Source organism: Neltuma alba, unplaced genomic scaffold (assembly GCF_004799145.2).
Source record: "Neltuma alba isolate B1F8T4 unplaced genomic scaffold, ASM479914v2 tig00005627_pilon, whole genome shotgun sequence".
Taxonomy (NCBI): domain Eukaryota; kingdom Viridiplantae; phylum Streptophyta; class Magnoliopsida; order Fabales; family Fabaceae; genus Neltuma; species Neltuma alba.
This window is the reverse complement of record NW_021634179.1, coordinates 1-24542: the sequence shown is the minus strand read 5'-3', so window position 1 is coordinate 24542 and position 24542 is coordinate 1. Positions and strand designations below refer to the sequence as shown.

The following is a 24542-nucleotide window of genomic DNA, read 5'->3' as shown; positions in this document are numbered from 1 at the left end:
GCCTAGAGAAGAGGGGTTTATTATTAAGGGTAGGCCCGGCTTGGCTTAGATTTCGCCCACCCAAATATTAACATGCATGCTTCTACACTGTCTAGTTATAATGGTAGCTTTTAGTGCCCTATATGTAGGCTTTGTTGAATCTGTCATACCCTCCAGCCTATTATTTGATACATGCATGCATGTGGTTTATTATTCAGCACGCCTGTGGCGAAGTAATTAAGAAGAGACCAAATATTTTAGACTGCGAATGGGGCCTTTTGACCCGGAAGAACTGCTCATTCTTTGACAGATCTCCATATATGGTTGATTTAAGAGTATATAGGGCCAGCCATCTCCAACTAGATTTACATTCTAACTCAAGCAACTCGCTTCTCATAGGAAAGGGCCATTTTAGGACAGACATACTCCAATACTAACCTTTAATTTATTACTGTATTACAATTTTGCTTTGATTTAAGTTCAGTATTTATGTGTCACATTTAACGTTTCTCAGTTTTGAAAAGAAAAAAATAATATGAAGCACTTGTTTATCCACTCCAAAACAAAACCATACACTTCTTAAAAAGCAGCGCCCTATTTTTATTTTCTGGTCATTTTCATAACAACTTTTGATGGTTTCAATAAGTATTAGATAGATATTTTTATACATACACTCATATATGCTCATATTTAATAAAAATAATGAAAGAATAGAAATTAATATGATGCTAGAATTTAGTATAGTTAACCCAGGTAATATTAAAAATTATTTAAATTTTATGATAAATTTAATATTTTTAACTAGTTTTTTTATATGTGTGAATTAGTTAGCATACTCTTATAATAAAGACTAAACTAATGTTTTTTTTTTTGGGTGCGCAAAAGAGAGAGAGTACATATGATTTTTTCTTTCTCCACGCATCGGAGCTAAGTTTCAGATCTGAAATTACGAAATAAGGTCGGCCCAGAGAGATGGGGTTTATTCTTTTTAAATGAGCGGGTTAAAAAAAGTGACAAATCATCATCAATCAATCAATATATATAAATTTTGGCAAAAAAAAATCAATATATATAAATTAAATCATATTAAATTGCTTCTTCTGCTGTCTTATTAAATATGATTTGTTAATGTATGGGCAATACATTTTTTTTGCCGGCGAACAGTACAGTTTTTTTCTCACCTATTATATATTGCTCATTATATTATTCATATTGATCCGTGATTCTTAGGCATGTGAAAAAAAAAAAAACAGAACTGGAACCTGTGTTAAGGCCCGGGAGTGGAAGTCTATTATATTGGAACTTGGTTTTAAAATTATCCTCTGCTGCTGCCGTGCTGCGGGTCCTCCCGGTAAATCCGGTATCCACATATAACCCTTTTGTTTTTTTTTTTTTTTTAGCAATGGAGAAACCTCGACTATTTAAATTTAAACTCATATACTCAATATACTTTGCTCGAAGAAATTGCGCAATAATTATCATTAGTTTCTAAATTTTATGACATATATAATTTTATTTTTTAAAAATATAATGACTAATATTTTAAATATTTAAACTATAAACATTTGAGTTGTAACTTGTATTGAGTGAAAATTTATGAAATTTAGGGATTATATTATAATCAATTGTGCAGAGTTAAATTTTAAGAATTGGGCTGCCATCAACTCAAAATTATATACAAGGGCAAAAAGATTAATTTTCTTACCAGAGTTTTGTCATGAAGCCTCAAGAAATGGATATAATAATTATTAAAAAATTTACAACAGAATAATTTGCAATGAGAAGTTTTTGAGTAAAAAATGACAATTATTCACTAATTATTTTTTTATTTGAGATCTCATTATAATTTTTTCCCCAATATATTTATTTATTTTATTTAAATAACTGCAAGAATGGGAAGGATGGGCAATTAAATGCTTTAATTGCCTCGGAGAAAAGAAAGGGCCTTAATTGGGATTCCCTTTACAAGTTCTGAGGCTGCCAAGTACAATCATCATACTTGTACTCTGCTTTCTTTCTTTTGTGGAGGAATTCTTGCGTGCTCCGAGAGCACCAAATCATTTATACTCTGACCAATCAAAATACACCATATCAATAAGTCTAATCTGACGTGTTATCTTATCTGTCATTTAAAAAAAAAAAAAAACTTACGCCCATCTTCTTCCATCGCTTCTCTCTCCTTAATCGTAACCCTTCTCTGCTGCGTTTTTCTGCTTCTATTTCTTCATCTCCCTCACTCTTGATTCATCCTCTCTCATCTTGCCTCCCTCCCCTACCTCTGCGTCACCTGCATTTCACCCTCCAACTCCTCCCACCGTCACTCCCCCGGCCCTATCTCCTCCGATCCTCCTTTTCCCTCTTTCAAGTTCTTGAATCTGATTATTCCTATTTCAGATCTAAAATCATGAGGGAAAAATTTATCTTCTCTACATTCTGAAATTTATGTGTGGTTTGCTATTTTTATTTTTTGCTGGGTGAAAGAAGGAAAGGAAAGATGAAAGAAGGCCGCTCTGCATCTGGTGGGTAGGGATGGGGTCGGAGGAAAAAAGTTAAGAAGAACAGAGGATTTGAAAAAAGGACGAAGAGAAAAAGATGACGGAGGAGGAGAGAGAAGCGGGTGAAAAAAATGGAAACTAAGCCTTTAAAAAATGACAAATAAGCTCGCATGTCAGATTAAATTTATTGATGTGGCATATTTTGATTAGTCAGAGTATAAATGATTTGGTGCTCTGGGAGCACGCAAGAATTTCTCTCTTTTGTGACACAGCTCCCCTTAAAATTGTATTTGCTCAGCACGTACCCTTCTTCAAAGTTTATGATACTCATTAAAACTTCAATTTTATTATTCTTACACTTACCTTATTTATTTTTAATGTAATTTAAATGCACCCTCTGCATAATTTTAAATACCATACACATGTCTTGTCCCCTTTATGATTAATTTTTATTGGTAAAAAAATAGTCTGAAACTGACAAAACTTTATTATTGTAATATTTGAATTCCAGAGACAGCTCTGCGGTAATTAACAGGCAGACGATTCTATTCTCGGAGCGACAGCGCAAAATTATACTATTAACTTAGCTATTCTAAATAATTAATCATTTTAAAAGGTATCATAAATCAAAGCTAAACACCTTCTGAGTCTCCTGAGCCTTTTTATAACTAGCAGTATTGTTTTCTCAGAAAATTTTGCTAATGTATTTTTATAAAATTAGAAAAAATCACTTTTAAAATTTTTATTAAAAAGCTAAAATTATGCGTTATTTTTTTGGGGTAATAGTACAGGTAAAGTATTTTTAAAAAAAATATATATTTAATTTTTTAATCAATAATACGAGGACTTTTTAAAGCAAAAGAATAGAACTCTCGTGTGGAGGGTGTTCACCCCTGTTCACATCTGCCGACTGCCAATGCACTTCACCTTCGCTATGCTATAAAGTAAACAGCTAATTGTCCTCCTCTTTCTCTCTCCGACCAATCAATATCTTCCCTCTCTCTCCTCGCTGGCTCGCGCTCTCTTTCTTTATTGTCACTATTCACGAAATCACATTAATCGCAGAGCTCATCATCACAACAAAAATGCATAATCCCTTGGCTTCCGTGCGTCCTCCTTCCATTTTCTTCCACCCTTCTTACGTTCAAGAAGCCACACGCTTTCACGTACACATCCATCCAAGAATCGCTTTTTTACAGTGATCCAAAGAACCTTTTCTTTCGTGAGTTTTAGCTGCACAGCCCTATCTTCAATACCTAACAATGGCTCCGACTGTAATGCCCCTTCAATCTGTAGTTTCCAGTTTTGTCGGACGACCTTTTATGAGAGTCTTCTTCGCCTTCATCCTCTGCTCTCTGTTCTACGTCATTGTTTTCCGTCTTGGTGTTTCGGAAGACAACCCTACTCAATCCTTAGAAATGTCTGACTTTGAATTCTGCCCTGGTAACTACACAAATTACTGCCCCTGCCAGGACCCGCGTAGGCAAAAACGGTTCTCTAATTTTATGTGGTTTCGTAAGGAGCGTCATTGCCCAAACATCAGTGAAAGACTGCGCTGCTTGATTCCTAAGCCATTGGGTTACCGAAAGCCTTTTCCTTGGCCTGAGAGTAAGGACGCAGCTTGGTTCAGTAATGTCCCTTTTACGAAACTCGCGGAATATAAAAAGTCTCAGAATTGGGTCAGATTGGAAGGTGATCGTCTTGTGTTTCCCGGCGGCGGCACATCGTTTCCCGAAGGAGTTAAGGGTTATGTCGATGCTCTGAACCGTATTCTGCCTCTGGATTCCGGTGATATACGAACAGCTCTTGATGTTGGTTGTGGGGTAAGCTTGGCGTGTCTGCTCTGCGTTTTCTTCTTCTTCTTCTTCTTCTTCTTGTTTTATTTTTGACAATTATGTCGAGTCCATTTCTTTTAATTTTTTTTTTGTTAACGTTTCTTTCTTCCCCGTCCGTTGATTTTTGGTGAATGTGCGAGGGATAAGGTTGCGTGTTCTAGTTATTCCTTAATGGATTAGGAAGTTTAAACAAATGATTATCGAAGAGAAATTCATTGAATGATTTCATTGCGGTTTATTAATCTTGTTTCATGTTGAATCTTCTCATCTCTACGTTTTTGACAAATGAGGCCAATATAAACTTTATTAAAATGGGTCGCTTGTTATATATATGTTTTTTTATGGCTTTTTGGAAGTATTGAAAATGAAGGTGTACTCGTTTGCCTAAACATTTTCTTGATTCACACAACAACTACTACCTAGCTCAATCATATACAGTCAGAATTTAAACTTGAAAGGGGGCAACCGACCTGATTGCTAATGGTAGAATATGGGAATATTAAACAACTAAAATATTTGTCCTGTTCCATGACTTTTGATCTGAGATTTAACATCCCGTCCTAATGACTTACTCTATCTGCAAATCCTAGTTAATCTTGAAACAACGATAGCGTTGCTTATTCTAGTTATCACTTATAGATTTGGAATTTATTCAATTAATTACTTAAGTGAATTGACTGGGAAGAAGAAAACAGAGACAGAGAAGGAATGACTCACGCGCGCGCACTTTTTTTTTCCTTTCAGGTAAAAAATGCAGGGACAGAGAAGATATGACTTTTAATGTTGCTTACTCTTCTTGTTACATACTGAGGATTCTTATTTCTATACTAAAGCCAAATGAGACCTTTACATGTGATTAGGTTTTAGTTTTATTCTTTGGACCCAAGAATTTCCTGCTCTCTTCATACTTACACATAAACTTGTATCTTGAATGTGCGCTGTTACAGGTTGCAAGCTTTGGAGCATCGTTAATGGACTACAATATCTTGACGATGTCAGTTGCGCCAAGTGATGAACATGAAGCACAAGTACAGTTTGCCTTAGAAAGGGGGCTTCCGGCCTTGCTTGGAGTACTAAGCGTTCATAGGCTACCATTCCCTTCAAGATCATTTGATATGGCTCACTGCTCCCGATGCCTTGTCCAATGGACTGCCTATGGTATTGATTGCTTGAACTGAATCTTATTAGTTATGACTATGCCATCAAGCCTTGATGAAAAAACAATGAAAGAAGGCTCTCTGTGTTTTTGTCATGGTGGAGAAGTCCAACTACATATTTAATCAGTATCCACAGATTTCTAAACTTTATTGCAGCTTGTGTTGTCTGATACTTTGATTTAATTTTTTTTATAGATGGGCTATATCTTTTAGAGGTTAACCGGATTTTGCGCCCTGGTGGTTATTGGGTACTGTCTGGGCCGCCTATAAATTGGAGGGAAAACTACAGAGGGTGGCAGAGAGAGCCTGACGTTTTGGAAAAGGAACAGAACGTTTTAGAAGACCTTGCTAAGCGAATGTGCTGGAAAAAAGTTGCTGAGAGAGATGGTTTTGCAGTATGGCAAAAACCCACAAATCATATTCACTGCACCCAAATGAAAAGGATATGGCCATCCCCTGCGTTCTGCAACTCTTCTGATGCTGATGCTGGTTGGTAGGTTTCTTTATTCCAAGTTAGTATATTCTTGGAATAGGGACAACGACGTAGAAAAATTGGAAATCCTCCGTTCAGCTAATTTTGTGCACAATGACCTTTCTATATGTGCAAAAATTAAGTGAAGTTTATTAATTAGGTGTTTGTTATCAGGTTTTCAAGAGAACATTTTTCAAAAACCCAATCAATTGGCGTTGAACTGTGAGCAATTTTTATCTGTCACGTTTTTATTAGAAGATTTGACTGCAAATAACCACTCCCGAGTTTCCTACTAATTTTTTTCTGTTCAGCGTCCATCTTGCATTCAATTTGGGATTTAGAGCTTTTTGTCATGTTTATAAATCCTTGATTGATAGGCATGAATTATTCAACAGGTATACAAAAATGACTGCATGCATTTTTCCTCTTCCAGACGTGAATGATATTCGTGAGGTATCTGGTGGTGCTCTGGAGAAATGGCCTGCAAGGTTAAACACTGCTCCACCTAGAATTAAGAATGAAACTGATGATGGGATCACAGTCAGAGTTTTTGATGAGGATACACAGGCATGGAAAAGGAGAGTATTGTATTATGAATCCATGCTGAAATCTCTCTCTTCTGGTAAGTATCGAAATGTTATGGATATGAACGCCTACTTGGGGGGATTTGCAGCTGCAATGGTGGAATACCCGGTTTGGGTCATGAATGTTGTTCCCTTTGATGCTGCACACAGAAATCTTGGTGTTATCTATGAGCGTGGCCTAATCGGGACTTACATGGATTGGTATAAACAGCTTCTTACTATACTTAATTTTATTAGTTGGTTGAAGTGTGCTTCCTATAGTTTGTTATAAAATCAAACCGGAAATTTATTTATTTTATCTTCAATGCCAGACATTGAGTTTTAAATACGTTTTTTGTGGCTGAGATTATTGCAAATCTAGTCTGTTTTAGAACTTATATTGAGAAAGCTAAATGCTTAGTTGGGGTCTTCTGGTGAATTATGCATTGTCATTTCAAATGGTAAGATTTTTCAAAATAAAATATATTGTTGTGCTGGCCCATCACATTGTTATTCCTTTCTATCTATATTCAAGATCAAGATAATTGAATAGTGAACAGAGAAGTTACAACGAAGTTTTTTCTCCCTTTAATCAGGTCTTTATTTTCATTTTGTTTTTTGATTTTTCCTAGATGTACTTCCTACAGCCCTACTGACCTTCATTTTTCTCCTCTCGTGGACTTATAATGACAGATTCATGATTCATTTGGACTCTCCCGTGTGTTAGTTCATATTATCAGAATGCATTCTCGGAGTTGGATGATGTAATCAATAATTTTTTTTTTTTTTTTTAACGTTTGTAGGTGTGAACCCTTTTCTACATACCCTCGAACATATGACTTGATACACGCTTCTGGTATATTCAGTATGTACATGGACAAGTAAGTTTTGTATTACAACGAATTGTTTGAGCCTGTTTACAATTTCTATTGCTCACGATTGCGTCATGTTAATGCATGATTAAAACAATCGGTTAATCAATGTAGATCTTATTCTCTTGGTAAATTAATGAAGATATCCATGTAACTTTTTTCTTTAATCCTAAGTTGCTGGAAAGCCTGGATTTTGAAGATTGAGGTTGGTCTCTCACCGGTCTCTGCAATGGCCAGCATATTTCAAAGTAAATCGACCTTGAATGAAAAACGGGCTAGCATGTGAATTGATTTATACTGTTCAGGTCTTCAGAACCTACCCGTTGTTATAATTGTTGTTTGCTGGAGACAAGAATTCCGTGTGGACAAAAATATTACTCATCTTCATAATTTGGCCCCAAGGGGATGGAAGATCTGCTTCTGATACGTTCATTAATGTTTATGTCATTTCACAGGTGCGACATTACTTATATACTTCTTGAGATGCATCGCATTCTTCGTCCTGGAGGAACTGTTATCATCAGAGATCATGCGGACATAATTGCCAAAGTAAAGAGAATAACAGATCACATGAAATGGAAAGGAAATGTATTGCAGAGTGAGAATGGGGCTTCTGATCCTGCAAGGGTGCTGCTTATTGACAATGCTGAGTAATTGGTTGTATTATCAGTCTTGTTGCAGGCACAAAATGCGACTCACAAGTGATAAATCATCCTCGTATAATGTCCAGGACAGAAGAAAGCTTCGTCAACGAGCAATTTCATTTGACCGTAACGATCAGTAGTATATACAGTTTTATATCATACAGATGTTAATTGTCTCAGCTGTTGCTGAGGTTCTTGGAGGATCTTCGGTCAATTCAAGTGGCTTAGATGCAAGAAAAGCTGAAACCTCAAGTTCTGGGTTGCAATGGCGCTCCCAAATCGAGTGGATGATCTCTCTCTCTCATTCCCAAACATGTGTAAATGACATTTCTAGCCTCAAGTAGTTATTAGTTGAATAATGATTATTACAGATTCATATTGTTTTATTCTTCTGACTTGGATGGAGGTTGATGCTTAGCAGGTTGTAAGCCTCTCTTTCAAGCCTTTAACAATATTTGATTTTTCACATCAATTATTATCTTTCCAGTGTTTTTTTGTTCCTTGCACTTAAATTGGGTTAATAAGAGAGTAACATTTTGTTTTTATCTGTTTATGATTCTGAGAAATACTTTGGAAACACTTTCTTGACTCTTAGAATACTTGGTGGTTTTGGATTGGAAAAGCCAAGAAACAGCCCAAAACCGAGTTTATGCTTCATCTGAATAAGAAGGAAAACAAGGGGGAAATATGGAGAAGAAAATATTTGGAAAAAAAATCCCAAAAATATTAAAAATTTGAGTTTTCTCTCCTAGCATTTTCTTATTCATATTTTGTTTTTGTCCAGATTAAGGGGTTAGATTTGTAAAATGATCAAGAGTAGTTTCTTTTTTTTGGGCATCAGGAAATGGACTTGTCATCATGTCCAAATCCCCCAAGCGTGACCGCGAGATATATTCCGTTTGTGCGGATTGACGTCACTTGTCAATATCAATTGAGAGAAGCACAATTGAACACCCTCTCCTTTCTCTAACACCCGTTTTTTCAAATACTCCTCCTGTCCTAATTATAAGACCCAATTGACTTATTTGAGGAGATTAAGGAAGTAAGTTAAGTTGGTTATTTATAATAAATAAGTGTTGTCATTCCTAAAATATCCTTGCTAATTAAGTATATTGGCTAAAACTATCATTATTAGAAGGATTATCTTGGAAAAAAATACATAAATATAAGAGAGAAAATGGATTGGGTCTTATAATTAGGACCAAATAAAAAGTCAAATTGGGTCTTATAATAAGGATCGGAGGAGTATCTTTTTTTCCCCAAAAATAACACACAGAATAATTGCTTCTAAAATTGTTAAGAGTTTGGTTATCAGCAACAAGCGACCGCAAATTGCATAAACATGCAATGACGGAGTTTGAGAACACTTATTTTAATTACTTTTATGTTTTGATGTGATGCCTAATTGACTTCAGGGCAGTTTCGATGGCAGTATAAATTATAAACAAAAATGGGGTCATCAAGTGCAAGTGCCTGTAACTGAACTAATGTATTGTGCAAAGCTTGAAGCGAATTATATTATTTATGTACGAGAAGGTTTTCTACGTGCCTGGTATTATGTACTATGCTGATGATGGAGTATTGATACCAAACACGCAATCTAAAGTACTCTATTTTTTTTAATGTTAAAGTTATGTATTTAATCCAGTGCTAATCTCTGAAGGTAGAAACGCCAAACATATGAAATAAATTAACATACCGTACGACCAATGGCCCGAACATTACAGGTCAACATTGGATGGCTTAAATTTCCCAAACCCTTGAAACGGTCTTAACCTTTTCCCCTTCGTCGGCTTACAAAACATGTCAACCCAGAGAGAAATATAATTTATACGGTGTTTAGAATTTGGAAGACAAAAATTAACACATACCGTAAAATTATTTTTAAAATTAAAATTTAAAATGAGATTTTTTTATTAAAATGTTACATATAGTAAAATAAATTATCACGATGCTATACTATGAAAAGTATTTCTCCAAATGTTATACTTAAACTCGTTCACCACAAAAATGAATTTGAATTTTTAAAGAAGTTGTTCAGAAGGAAAACAATTTTCATGTTTGACATTTTCCTTTTTAATAAAATCGAAAACTTGTTCAAAACATGAACATGTTTAGCCTATCAGAACAAATACCCATTCCGTCAACAACCGCAAAACATGAACAAAACGTATTGCCACTGTCCGCCTCCTCTTTTCCTCTTTCATTTCAGCACGTCAACAACTTCTTCCTTTTCCTTTAACCTTCGGAGAGAATTGCAATTAATGACCCAACTCCACCCCACCCGCCTCTTCATTCTATATTTCCAACAAAACGAAACAATACTATTGGATTTTATATTTTGCAAGATATAAAAAAAAATATAAATGAATTTTGCTTTATGTCCTAATAATTAAATTCTAAAAAAATATATAAACTTTGAATTCTTAACCATTATCAACTGAGTTGGCTTGCTTTAAGTGACCCTGATAATTAGTACGTACTGTGCAATAAGATAAGTTATTTTAATTTTAAAATATTTTTCAATAAAACTGAATGGAATATTTTATTTTGAATTGTATAAAAATGCTGCTAGTTAATCATTTGTTACTTTTATTATTAATCATACTAAAGGATTAAGTAATTATGACGTCATTTTATTGTAATTAATCTTCAGCGGCGTTGTTAATATAAGTTGATGACATTATTGAGTATATTTTCAAGATTTGCAGGTTTTGGCCGGCTAAACTATAAAAATTTCAGAGAAAACTTAGAAATTGATACCGGCTAAAATTATATCTTGTAAACAAATATTTACAATATATATTTAGATGCCACATGTATCGAGACAGTCTTGTCATCATTTAATGAACATTTAATTATATTAATTCAAACACATTTAATTTTTAGCCGGTGGACAGATCTAAAATTAGATTATGAATATTGTTAAAATTTACACCCCCACTTAATAATTACACGTCTAAAAATGATCTATTTTGATTTATTATATATATCTAAACAAGTTGTAATATGCTAAATTAAACTAAATTTTTTCTTAAAATAATCAAATATAAATTATATTTTAATAAAGAGGTATTGGGAAGAAGTGGGTTCATTAATTGCAATTCTCTTGAAGACTAAAGGAAAATGAAAAAAGTGTTGATAAAATGAGTATTTGTTTGTAAATTTTGCTAAATGAAAGAGAAAAAGAGGAGGTGGATAGGGCCAATACATGCTCTGACAAGCTAAACTTGTTCATGTTTTGAACCAGTTTTCGATTTTGTTTAAAAAAAAATGTTAGACATGAAACTCGCAGACAATTTATTTGAAAATTCAAACTCGTTTTTGTGGTGAACGAGTTTAAGTATGGCATTTAGGGAAATACTCTTCATAGCATAGTATCATGGTAATTTACTTTACTGTGCGTAGTATTTTGATAAAAATCTCATTTTAAATTCTGATTTTAAAAATAATTTTACAGTATGTGTCGATTTCAAATACAAGAGCTATTTAACTAATATGGTTAGATTAAGAAAGTCAGGTAAATTAGTTAATTATAAGAAATACGATATATTTTTTTCTAAAAAACTATAATAATTTTCATTAATATCCTCCATTTCTCTTTTACTTAATTATGGTGGAGGAAGAATCTATAAGGGTAATTTAAAAAAAATTGATAAATATAAAAAATAAGTTATATTTATGATTAAAATCAACTTAATAATTAGATTCTATATTAAGGATAGGAGGAGTATAATTTATAATTAGGATGTTAGTGAGGATGTAATTCATATACTACCTCTTCAAATCTTAATTATAAAACCTTATTTATAGAATGTAAACGAGATTTTATAATTTGTACAGGTAATGATAGTATTACTCCCTCTAATTTTAAATAAAAAATCTATTTTGTAATGTAAATTATAATAAAAAAATAAGTACTCCTCCGGTCCTTATTATAAGACCCAATTTGACTTTTTATTTGGTCCTAATTATAAGACCCAATCCATTTTCTCTCTTATATTTATGCATTTTTTTCCAAGATAATCCTTCTAATAATGATAGTTTTAGCCAATATACTTAATTAGCAAGGATATTTTAGGAATAACAATACTTATTTATTATAAATAACCAACTTAACTTACTTCCTTAATCTCCTCAAATAAATCAATTGGGTTTTATAATTAGGACCGGAGGAGTATTATATTTAAAATTGGAGGACTATTTTACAAGAATCTGAGTTTTAGAATTTTGAGTTTTGGACGCGAGACCAGGAAGAATCTGGATGAATAATTCCCTTTTTGATTCAGAAAGCCTCCAATTTTGCCAAGCGAGTAGCGGCGCACTTGTAACCGCTCTGGAAAAGAAACCGCCGGCCCTCGCTCAGCGCGGTCGTCTCCGAACGCTCTACTGAAAGATAACATTCTGGACTGAAACAGTGGGACACTTAAACCCAGTTGTGTCTTGCCCATTCTTCTTCTAGGGTATTGATCTCTCTCCCTCGTCGGTTCGTCAATGGCGACTGTTTTCCGTGGACACGTTCCATCGTCGCCCATAGTCTCCTCCATTTCCTCTCTCAACTCCAACAATCACTCTTCCCACACTCTCCTTTACTTCCCTCAAATCTCAAACCCCACATTTCCTTCATCATCCGCCATTATAACCAACTCAAAGGTTTCTTTTCCTAAATCCACTATCATTGCCTGTTCTCAATCTCAGAACAACACCCCCTCTCGCCGTCGCCCTGAATACATTCCTAGTCATATCCCCGACCCCAACTATGTCCGGATCTTCGACACCACACTCCGCGACGGTGAGCAATCCCCCGGAGCTTCCATGACCTCTAAGGAGAAAATAGACATAGCGCGCCAGCTTGCCAAGCTTGGTGTGGATATTATTGAGGCGGGTTTCCCTGCTGCATCCAAGGATGACTTCGAGGCTGTCAAAATGATAGCCAAAGAGGTTGGAAATGCTGTTGACGATGATGGGTACGTACCTGTCATTTGCGGTTTATCCAGGTGTAACGAGAAGGATATTAGTTACTGCGTGGAGGCTGTGAAGCATGCTAAAAGGCCAAGAATCCATACCTTTATTGCTACCAGCGCAATTCACATGGAGTATAAGTTAAAAAGACCAAGGAGCAAGTGATTGAGATTGCCCGGAACATGGTTAAGTTTGCTCGGAGTTTAGGCTGCGCGCGACGTGGAGTTCAGTCCCGAAGATGCTGGGAGGTTTCTCCCGTCCTTTCTTCTCGTGATTCTTCCCCTCTTTTTTTTTTTTTTGGTTAATTTGCGCGATTTTGTTCATGAGAATAAGCATAGAAAGTTCATTTACAGAAAGCAACGCATGCAATGGGTTTTGAATTCATTTAGGATGAAGGAGTAATCTTATTACAACTCCTTCCATCTAATTTTTATTTTTGAGATATATTCAATTTTGGTTAGCTAATGAGGTGTGTTGGAGACCACTACTACTTTTGTTGTCGACTTCCATCTGACTCTTATCTGGTATATTCCTCAGATCGGACAGGGAGTTTCTGTATCAAATATAGGGGAAGTAATCAAGGCTGGTGCAACGACGTTGAACATACCTGACACGGTCGGTATAAATATGCCTAGCGAGTTTGGAAAATTGATTGCTGACATAAAAGCCAATACTCCAGGAATTGAAAATGTTATCATTTCAACCCACTGTCAAAATGATTTAGGACTTTCTACTGCCAACACCTTAGAGGTATACCCGGATCTCTACAGTTTTTGCAGACAAAAAATAGATTGCATCTCCCCACTAAACTCAGCTGCTTTCAGGGTGCACGAGCTGGTGCAAGGCAATTGGAAGTAACAATTAATGGGATAGGTGAGAGGGCTGGCAATGCATCATTAGAGAAGGTGAATTTCAATCTTGAATGGTCCCAAACGGATGTAATTACTATTACTGAAGCATAGACACAACGCAACACAAGTTTTAAGTTTTCATTATGTAATTTATCTGAAGGATTTATTGCTCTTCAGTCTTCGCTACGAGTAGAATTAATACTGCTGCCAGGCAACATCACATAGTCCGCCACTAAATGAGACGATATTGTGTCCTAGGGCATCGTTAACACATCAGAAGTAGCGTCCTTAGTAGTTAGGCACAAAGAGTTAGTGATCCAAAATAAAATATTTAGATATAATGAGATTTGAGTTTCAAGCAAGCAAGGTGATTTTGAAGTTCTGGAAATTTGAAATTTCCCTTCTCTAAGAAAATGACTTTATTTTATTAAGAAACCTGAGTTTCCTTAAGGTGGAAACTATGAAAATGTGGATCCATACTCTTTCACGGCAAGAGCTTCATGCTAGGTTTTTTTGTCTATCCTTTGCAGTATTGTATCATATATTCATATGTGGAAATGGTTACTGCGCTGCACAGGCTATTTCTGTTCTCCTTGACTCTTGTTCATTGTTACTCTGCATCTTAGTTATGCCTTTGTGTACAAAAGAGATTGTGTTCATGCATCTCGCATGACTAAATTTCTTATCTTGAATTTCTCAATCATTCTGTAACTGCATAGATTTCGCAATGTCCACAAAGCCTCTTCACTTTTGTGAACATTTCACTCAATATGCTCATGTGGAACCCACTACTACTTGCAGCTATCATTGCAAATTTTGTGTGTTCATTGCCCTTGTTTTAATATTTTTCTTAACAAATACATTTTTCAAAGATAGTAACAGCCTTGTCTTACTTTTTTCTTTAAGGTTGTGATGGCTCTAAAATGTGGGAAAGATCATGTCTATGGAGGTCTTTATACAGGAATTAATACACGTCACATCTATTTGACAAGCAAGATGGTTTTGTATCAAACTATTTTTTCCTTTACTTTTCTTTAATCTTTTGTTTTCAATTAATGACTTGTTAATGTTGGTTTTTACCGTCTTTCTTAATAGGTTGAAGAGTACACTGGTTTGCAATTGCAGCCACACAAGGCTATTGTAGGCGCTAACGCTTTTGCTCATGAAAGTGGCATTCATCAGGTTAGCGTCAAATTGACTGATGCATATTGCCTATATAAGGTGGTTAAGACTCTGGCGCAATTACTGTATGCTTTCCTGTGCTTATATTTTGTACTTAAAACTATTTTACAATTGAATATGAGGTTTCACCAGTAATTTTTTTGAGGAGAAAGCTTTACTATATCATCCTAACACCCCTGTAAGACCTTAGAGATGCGTCAGGTTTTTTCTCTGGGTGCATGTTAATGTTTAAGCAGCTCATCCCTGAGAGAACCTTAAATAGTATCTGTTTTGTAGGATGGAATGCTAAAAACACAAGGTACTTATGAAATAATGGCTCCAGAGGATATTGGGTTGAAAGATCCGATGAAGCTGGTGTTTTTTTTGGGGAGCTTGGGTATGCTATTACTCATTTCTGGTTTTTTTCGCTCTTTTGTTTTTATCTTTGTGTCTTCTGGTCCGTGCTCATACCTGTGTAATGTTTAAATTGTTTGGAATTATTATCTCATAAACAGACCGTTGTATATCTTTTCAATATTTGCTTCTATCTGATGGTTTGGAATTACCTCTAGCTGCGAGACCGAGACCCTGACTTTTTATGGGTCTTATTGTTCAACATGTCTTTACCATGGTATCAGTATTTTACCAATTCTAATGCAGTGCGGCAAGTTAATTGGTGAAGTTTAAATTGTGTTTTTTATGAGTTAAGATTGAGATCCTTATCTCATGTTTTTTATATTTACATTTTCCTCCATTTTCAAAACATGGCACTGAATTCTTCCATATGTTAACAAACTGGCTTACTCATGTCTCATGGGTTTTTGCTTTGATTGAAACACGTGGGCATGGGTACAAGCCGTTAGGACCTGTGAAATTGTGATTTTCCCAAGAAATCAATTCTTCCATATGTTAACAGGGTGGAGCAGGAACTCTCTTTGTAGTTCCTTGTTGGCTAACTTGATGAAAATGGACCGTTATATTAGCTATAGCTAAATGAGAAATCCTGTTATCACTTAGTGTGACCAGGAAGATGTAGTGTTGCAGATAATGTGCATCTGATATTCTTTTTGCTTTGGATGTGAGAGTACCCTTGCCAATTTAGCTTTCCCAGCCTAATTAAGTCTCATAACCAAACTGTTAATATGGGATGCTTTATGTCAAGTTAGCTCGGCTTGATCATTTGAGAGGTGTATGAAGCTTTGAATTATTTTCAGTGGTGTCCGTATTGTTTGAAAACATTGGAAGGCCCTTTTCTGTATACTACAGAATTTATGGGAATTCTGTAGTTTTCTTTAAGATTTACTATTGTTAAATATCCATCACTGACTAATTGGCAATCTATGGCATCTAATATTTACTCTCAGAAACACATTTATTTCACTTTGAGGTTACAGACGTTTTGTGCTGTATCTATCAATATTTGAATCAAGATCTTTTTTTCTTCTGTTGTTTTTTTAATTTTGTTTATTGTAAACTCTTTTCTTGATGTCCTTGTATTCCCTGAGGTCTTATGCCATCAATATGTTAGCTTTTGTGTCTTCTCAACAAACAAACATGACTGCTTCTTTTGATGCAGTGGGCGCCATGCCTTAAAAAGACGGCTTGAAGAGGTATTAAAATATTTGTGAGTTAAAGATTAATTCTATATCCTTCTTGCTTTATGAATTGTTCTATTTTGTTTCAGCTTGGTTATGAACTTAAAGAAGACCAAGTTGAAAATATGTTTTTGGCGTTTCAAAGCAGTCGCTGAACAAAAAAAGGTATATATGATAAGTCATAAAGTTTCCTTACCTTGCTTTCCAGGCTTACTGATTCTAAAGCCATTAGTTTAAACTAGTGTCTAGGTGTTTTGCTATTTGATGTTATATGTTGAGCATTTAATATTGATTGGCCTCTTCATTCTCTCTAGAACCAAGGCTAATGGCTGAGATTTTAAATTCTAGATCTTGGGGATGCATGCTGGTGTGAATAATTATTTTTTTTTAACTGATTCTTACCATTAAGGTCTCATCTTAGTAATATTTCTAGTACATGCCGTGTAAACTTCTAAACATTAAAAGTGAGTTTCTGGTGCCTAAGCGGTCAGCTGTTTCTTAACATTTCTTAACAGTCTATGCTACATTTTCTTTTTTCTTGTGTTCGTTGCTGAAAATGATTTGATTAGGGTTTACTTGGATGTGATTTTTGTTGTCTTCAGAGAATCACTGATGCTGACCTACGAGCATTGGTATCAGATGAAATTTTTCAGGCCGAACCTATCTGGAAGTTTGAGGCTTTGCAGGTAAAGTGTAATTTGCATTGAAATTTGATGTTTAATGTTATAGCTAGGCATTGCTGGAACAAACCAAATTGATCATTGTCTATCCAGTGCAGGTGACATGTGCGGGACTCTTGGCCTGTCGACAGCAACTGTCAAACTTATTGATGCTGATGGTAAAGCTCATGTTGCTTGTTCTGTTGGTACTGGACCAGTGGATTCAGCTTACAAGGCGTTGATCTCATTATAAAGGTTTGAAGTTTTTATACTTTTATTCTGTTATTTACTCCCGCCGGTACTATATATAAGGCAGTTAAAAGGAGGGCTTTTGTGATTCTTTTTATAAGGTATCACATTAATTATTTATTACAATTTGTTCCTTTTACCCCCCTATTTAATGTTGACGTAGGAAAGTAGGAAATTTTTCTAAGGATGCATTTTAATATGGGCAAAGTAGAAAAATTCTTTTAATTTTTGGACAGAGTTAATGAGTTTAAGGTTTTTTTTTGGCTCTAACAAAAATTTATATGGTATTGGAGGGAGTAGTTAATTTGAAAACTTATCAGCGTCCTTCATGTGCAAGTCTCATTTTACGGGGAAGACTGTCAAAGTTGCTATGGACTTTTATTTTGTCCCCAACTTACTGTATATGAAGAATCAGAAGGATGAAAATATATATATATATATATATATAAGAAGAGTTTTTATTGAGTCTACATCATCATGGGTGTTGTTTTGCTTCCACCATATTTCTGGCACGTGGAAATCATTGTGTGTTGCAAACTTTGATTTCCACATTTTTCTTGTATTTATATTTACTGGGATTATGCATAAATTGTTTTAACTCAATGTGACGGAGGAATCTTCTACTTTCATTTGTGTGCAGGAACCAGTGGCACTTTTGGAGTACTCGCTGAATGCAGTTACAGAAGGCATAGACGCAATTGCCACAACCCGTGTTGTAATTCGAGGGAAAGCAAGACATCCATCGACCCACGCGTTAACAGGAGAAACAGTTTACAGAACATTTAGGTAATGTTGATTTCCGAGTGCATTGCTTTGTTGTATTTTGTTGTTGCCACAAATTGACAGATGCATTTTCTGCTCTTTGGTCAGTGGCACGGGGGCTAGCATGGACGTTTGTTGTGTCAAGTGTCAAGGCTTATGTTTCTGCAGTAAACAAGATGTTGGATTTCAGCGAAAGTCCATCTCAGCTGAAAGAACCAAAGTTGCTGTATGAAGCAGTTATGGTAAGAACAATTTTAAGTCGAACCTTTTCAGGTATCTGCAGTTAGGTTATTTAATATAATAACATGGGAAAAGAACTTTCTTCAAAAGGCCTTGTTTATGATGGTGAGACGAAAAATATTTATCACATTTAAAAAAGAATCAATCCCAAATGCCTACGAAATGTATCCAATATTTACTCAACTTTATTCCTGATGCTGCTTGGATCACAGCGCTTAGTGATTTCCTGGTATCTGTGGAAAGAGGATCAAGTGCTCACTGGAGTTTTTGAGCTAATGGGAGCTTCCGGATCTTTGTCTAGCATCTCCATGCTTGTGGATTGGGACTGTATTCTAGAACTTGCTAGTTATACAGCAGCAATGTTCGCTGTAATGTTGGGATCTAAGATTGGGGTGATATTTTTTGCACGGATATAATTTTCTTTTTTGAGGATTTGGAAAGATATTTGCAGACATATTTGAGTGTTTTATGAAAAATTAGAAAGCAAGTGACATGAACAATTTGATTTCATGTTTCATATTCGCCTTCCTCTATCGTTGAAACTGCTTGGGTTAGATATGAAACCTCACAAATTTGATCACCGCAGCGCAAATCTTCAATTCCTCACCTGTGTTTCTTCAGTTTGCGAAATTGGGGTATGCAAAGGAAAAGCAAATCGCAGAAATTAGAAGCAAAGTTAGGATAAGTGGATCAAGATGGGGGGTGATAAAGCAGAGGGGCTAATGTGACCGTTTGACTGTTTTGACCTTCCGTTTTTTGTCTAAATAAGAAAAAGAACAAATTACTTTGCGACACCTCCTCAACGGATCCTGGGTCTTCCACGTATATGCATGAGCCTGCATCATGAGGTCAACACGCGTTTTCGTACCCGATGTGTTTTATAGTTATTGGACTTTGATATGACTAAGGTCCTTTCCTCAATTTTTGTTTGCCAACAGGCCTTTTCCTCAATCTGAATGTGGGGGCTACATAATTTATAGAGATTATTCTAAAATATTTTGATTAATTATTTCTATAAAAATATTTTTTATGAAATTAATATATGCATTTACATGAAATGATTTGAAAAAAAAAAGTAAATTTAGATGATAAAGTAAATTAACCTTATATTAACAACTAAAAAAATTACTCTTCCGTTTTTAAATATAAAACTCATTTTATAATATAAAGGATCACAAGGTATGTTTATACCTTTTACCTTCTTATTGGAAGTTTTACTCAAGATATTATTTGATATTAAATATTCTCATTTTATTAGATTCAAGCCCGTTGGGATACGGGTCTAGGTTTTCTTCAAAAAAAGGTTTTGCGCATGTCCGGCTTCATTGCACTTAGTAAACTTTTCTGTTATTTGAAATGGGCTCAAATTCTTCATTTTGTTAATAATAATAGGAAAAACTGTAATAAAGTCCCAAGAGTTGATTTAGTTAGTAAAGAGTCAATTCATAATCTATAAGGTCGTGAGTTAGAATCCCGTTATTGATGTGAGGACTTTGTTGATAGGCGATCTGTAAGTATTTCTATAAACACACTCTGAGTCTGGAGATATACCCTGGCTCTGGTGAGTCCTCGGGGATTCAATTCACCTAAACTTTATTGTACAAAAAAATTAAATACAAAAAAACTCTTAAAACCATCACATTAATCTGAAGTCTCAAAAGGTATCATTGTAAAAAAATTTATCTGTTTAATTACCAAATTGCTCTTTTTTAACGTATGAATTGATAGTTAAAAGTACAGTTATTAACAATTTAAAGTGTAATGATTAACACTTATTGTGGAAGATATTAATAATTCATGCATTTGCATTTTTGTAATGCGCTAAAAAATGTGTTACTAATACTTATCGCGATAGTTGTTAATCGTTACGCCTTAAGTTATTAATGACTGTTTTTTTAGTTATCAATGCATACTTAAAAAAAAGCAGTTTAATAATTGAACAAATAAAATCTTTGTAATAAGATCTATTAGGACTTCAAAATAATTGTGATAATTTGAAGGGATATTTTTTATTTTAATTTTTTTTAAATGGCACCTTAGTACAGTTTTCCCATAATAAAATGCCCTTTTGTTTTGTCTCTCATTAAACTATATTCGTGCCCAGGAATCTGCAGCTTACTTGTCGCCCTAAATCTTTATTCTTTTGGTTATTCAGGTGAGAGAGAAATATTTAACAAATGATCAAACTTCGAATATTTCTGAAGTGGGACACACACGGCCTCCGCAACCCAACGAAGCCGTAAAACCAATCTGCAACAATCTGATGAGTCTTTTGTTTGGACGATAACACAGTTAATCCGCATACATTATTATGAAGAGAGAGAGAGAGACAGACAGACCCAGACAATTGATAAATTATTATTTGCCTATTTTTATTTTTTTGCCAGCTATTTTATATACATGTTAAGCCCATAGTTTTTTCGCCAACCAGCGATTGAAAACAATTATTAATTGTTCAAAGGGCAATTATATTTTCAATTTTTTTTTTTGCACGAGAACGAGTCATGGTTCGATGTCTTAAAGCGAGTCATTTTTTTTTTTTGGGGAAAATACATAAATTGACCATTAATTTTAAGCTTTTTTCACCGCGTTGTTTCTCAACTCTCACTGTAGAAAAATTACCACATAAATTTCATATTTATGATCATTTTACGTCCTTTCTCTTAGACATATTTGCTAAATTTTATTAAACTACACGAAGGTTTTTAAAATTAAGTCTACCGAAATTTTAAGTTCCTTATTGTCTTTTTTAAAAATAAACCTCATGATTGAAAATTACAGCTAACGTCTTTTTTCTTTTTTTAAGTTGTAAGAATATCAAAACTATGGCTGTTAATCTTAAAATTTTTAATATAAACATATTTTTATTTGAAAAAAATTAAATCTGTTTAGGTCATATGATGCTAGCTTAGATAGAATGTGACGTCCGTGGACATGATATTAAGGATTCAGATTTTTTCCGATGCATGGAATTATTTTTTTTTCTTTAAAAAATAATAACTTGATATAATCGTTCATTCTAAACAAAATACTGTTAAGTTGGGTTCCCTTGTGTGTGATTTTTCCCAGTTATCATTTCAAAGCAAAATAGTATAAATCCGAGCTTCGCTTATGGGCTACAGGATCTTCTTCTTCCTTTCTTGAAACGCAACGAAAGAGAGAGAGAGTGAGTGAGAGGTGGTTATCTATTTGAACCTTTACACCGCGTTGCTTCTCTGTCTTTCGCTCGCCCCCCCAAAAGCTAAATACCAAATCAAACCCGTCAATCCATCTGTCTCTATCTCATTGTGGCTTCCGCTTCCCCCCCACCAACGCATACTCAGAGCGTCAATCCCATAAAAAGAAAGCGTGAAACCGAAAGGTATCTCTTCTTTTCTCTCACCTTAAACACCTGTAATTTCAAGTTCTGATCTGCGTCTAATTTTGGTTCGCCAATCTGTCATATCCTTATTTCTACTTGTTCGGTTCATTCCATTTCCCACTATTTTTGTTTAATCTTGTTTACCCGTTTGTATTTCAGGACTTTGCTAGATTTTCCTATATTTGGCTGAATTGTTAGCTCATATTTGCGCACTTGGTTGTTAAATTTTTGTTTGCTTTTGTGGGTTTTGATTCTCTAATCTTTTGGGTCCTTGGCTGTCGTGCGTTTGTCAAAATGGAATCGGATTGCTGATTTCATTTCTGGGTTTGTGCTTCCCATTGATAATTGCATTTTAAAATTCCGTGTTCCTTTTTGATGGACGAAAGAGACTTCCGTCGTCGTAATCCGATGGTAAGATATGTACATGGTATTATCTCCATTTATTTGGTTCTTTCAGGCGCAAATATCTGTTGAATTGTTCAAGTCTTACCCGATGATTTTTTTTCCTCCCCCAACCTCTGGTTTATTTTTTCAAGCTTTTCTGAACTGAACTCTTACTTATTCCCCTCAGCCGGTTCCTATGTGTTACATCTCAATCTGAAATTCGTTATATGTTGAATGTATCTGCTCAAATGTAGGATTTTGACTCAGCTCTGTTCAGAACAGAACACAATAATTTTCTGGACCCATTGGACAGTGAATTCTATTCTGTTGATGTATTTTCGTAATGATCCTTTAGAGGCACTAGAGCTTCTCTGCAATATTTCAAATATCTTATTCTAAAATTTCTTCTTCGTTTATTTATGTTTGACATACACGTATTTAGGGATGGCATTGAGCGAAGATTTTATTTTAATTTATGGTTGGTAAATTTTTTACTTCATGTTGATGGAAAATGTGTTGGGGGAGTTGGACGACGTTCCTGCATTAGGAACCAAAAATGTCAAGCATAATGTCTGGTCGTCCATTACAACCATTCTCACTTTAATTGGAAAACGCTTGCGCCAGATAGAGAACTTCTTGTCAACTTCTCCTTGACCATTACCAATTTATTATTATTTTTTTAATGACATCTTTTATCAGTGATTTTTTCTGTTGCTTCTATTAGTAAATTGCTAAATAACTGCTGACAAACTCATAACATTTCAATATAATTGACAGTAGTAGATTATGTATTTGTTCAGGAAGTTCAGTTTTCAAGTGTTTCTGCATTGAACCTCTGTTCATCTAGTTGGGGTTATTAATGCTTTCTGTGGCATGGTGCAGGCACATGCTTCTCCTCCTAATTACTTTGTTCGCCTGGAGAATACAGCTTCCAAAGACGATTTATATTTGAGAAAGAGGACCGGATGCGTCGGTGGCTTGTTGTTCTTGTCATGTTGAAGAGCCTTACCCTTCTGAAAACGAGCACCTTAAAAGCCCAAGGAATTATGGAGATGGTAGGTCTTGATATGTCTCAGTCTGTAGTTGCAGTAAACTTCTTGATTGGAAAACTGTAAAGGGAGAGTTCTGCTTGTCAAACTGAAAAGGATAGTTTTCTGCTTGTCAAACTGAAAAAAAGGATAGTTCTGCTAGTTTATGTCATTGAACAGACTTTATCCATTGGTTCAACTTCACATTTCTGCTGTCCTTAAATTGCATTGTTTTCTTTCAGGTTAAAAGTCTATATGAATATGACAACAGGGGTCTAATGACTTGTGTGTTATGTATGACTCAGAATGATATTGGCATGTGTTTGTAATATAATATGTTTTCAATCATTGCTTAATTTCAGTTTGCTGCTTTTATGTCCCTGTAAATGCTTCTCATATGCCTATTTTAATGTATTTTTTAGGTAACCCAAAAGGTTCAAAGGCTTTCAGCTCCTGTTAAAGCTGAAACACAAAGGCTGCACCACCTATTGAAGTGCCAGCATTAGCTTTAGATGAACTGAAAGAAATGACTGACAACTTTTGGATCGAAGGCATTGATTGGTGAAGGATCTTATGGGAGAGTATATTATGCAACTTTAATAATGGAAAGGCTGTTGCTGTGAAGAAGCTTGATGTTTCTTCGGAACCTGAATCCAATGTTGAGTTTTTGACCCAGGCATGTCTTGAACTTTAAAAAACTTTTGTAAATTATTGCTTATTGTCTTGACGTTAATTTCTAATTTGATGTTCCTTGTTTTAGGTTTCTACCGTCTCAAGATGAAGCACGAAAATTTTGTTGAGCTGCATGGTTATTGTGTTTGAAGGAAATCTATCTTCGTATACTCGCATATGAGTTTGCAACATGGGCTCTCTTCATGACATATGCATGGTATGTTGTGCCATTTCATTTGTGGACCTTTTCTTCCAAGAATTTCCCTGAAAAATTTGGTCCTTTCTTGCTCTATAGGTAGGAAGGGAGTTCAAGGGGCACAGCCAGGACCAACCCTTGACTGGATGCAACGAGTTTTCGAATTGCAGTTGATGCAGCAAGGGGGTTGGAATATCTCATGAGAAAGTTCAGCCGCCTATCATACACCGAGATATCCGATCAAGCAATGTACTAATTTTTTGATGATTACAAAGCAAAGATCTGATTTTAATAAATCTTTCAAATCAGCCCCCTGACAGGCTGCGCGTCTTCATTCCTCCACTCGAGTTTTGGGAACTTTTGGCTATCATGCTCCAGAGTAAATTTCCAAGACCTCCTTATTTT

General features: G+C 35.0%; 1 protein-coding gene and 2 pseudogenes across 1 annotated transcript; all 3 read left to right on the top strand.

Moving 5' to 3' along the window:
• Positions 1-3521: 3521 nt before the first annotated feature.
• LOC114748178 (probable methyltransferase PMT19) lies at positions 3522-8509 on the top strand. The gene is made up of 6 exons (XM_028936536.1): positions 3522-4297; positions 5257-5467; positions 5662-5959; positions 6334-6723; positions 7305-7382; positions 7829-8509. The coding sequence occupies exons 1-6, from the start codon at positions 3737-3739 to the stop codon at positions 8025-8027; spliced, it is 1737 nt and encodes a 578-aa protein (XP_028792369.1). The 5' UTR covers positions 3522-3736; the 3' UTR covers positions 8028-8509.
• A 3816-nt stretch (positions 8510-12325) lies between these two features.
• On the top strand, positions 12326-17490 carry LOC114748180 (2-isopropylmalate synthase 2, chloroplastic-like; annotated as a pseudogene).
• A 4726-nt stretch (positions 17491-22216) lies between these two features.
• Positions 22217-24520, top strand: LOC114748181 (PTI1-like tyrosine-protein kinase 3; annotated as a pseudogene).
• Positions 24521-24542: the final 22 nt, after the last annotated feature.

Coding starts and splice junctions, on each gene's coding strand:
- LOC114748178 (XM_028936536.1), top strand. CDS start 3,737: ATGGCTCCGACTGTAATGCCCCTTCAATCTGTAGTTTCCAGTTTTGTC. Junction 6,724..7,304: donor ATCGGGACTTACATGGATTG/GTATAAACAGCT, acceptor TAACGTTTGTAG/GTGTGAACCCTTTTCTACAT. Junction 7,383..7,828: donor TTCAGTATGTACATGGACAA/GTAAGTTTTGTA, acceptor GTCATTTCACAG/GTGCGACATTACTTATATAC.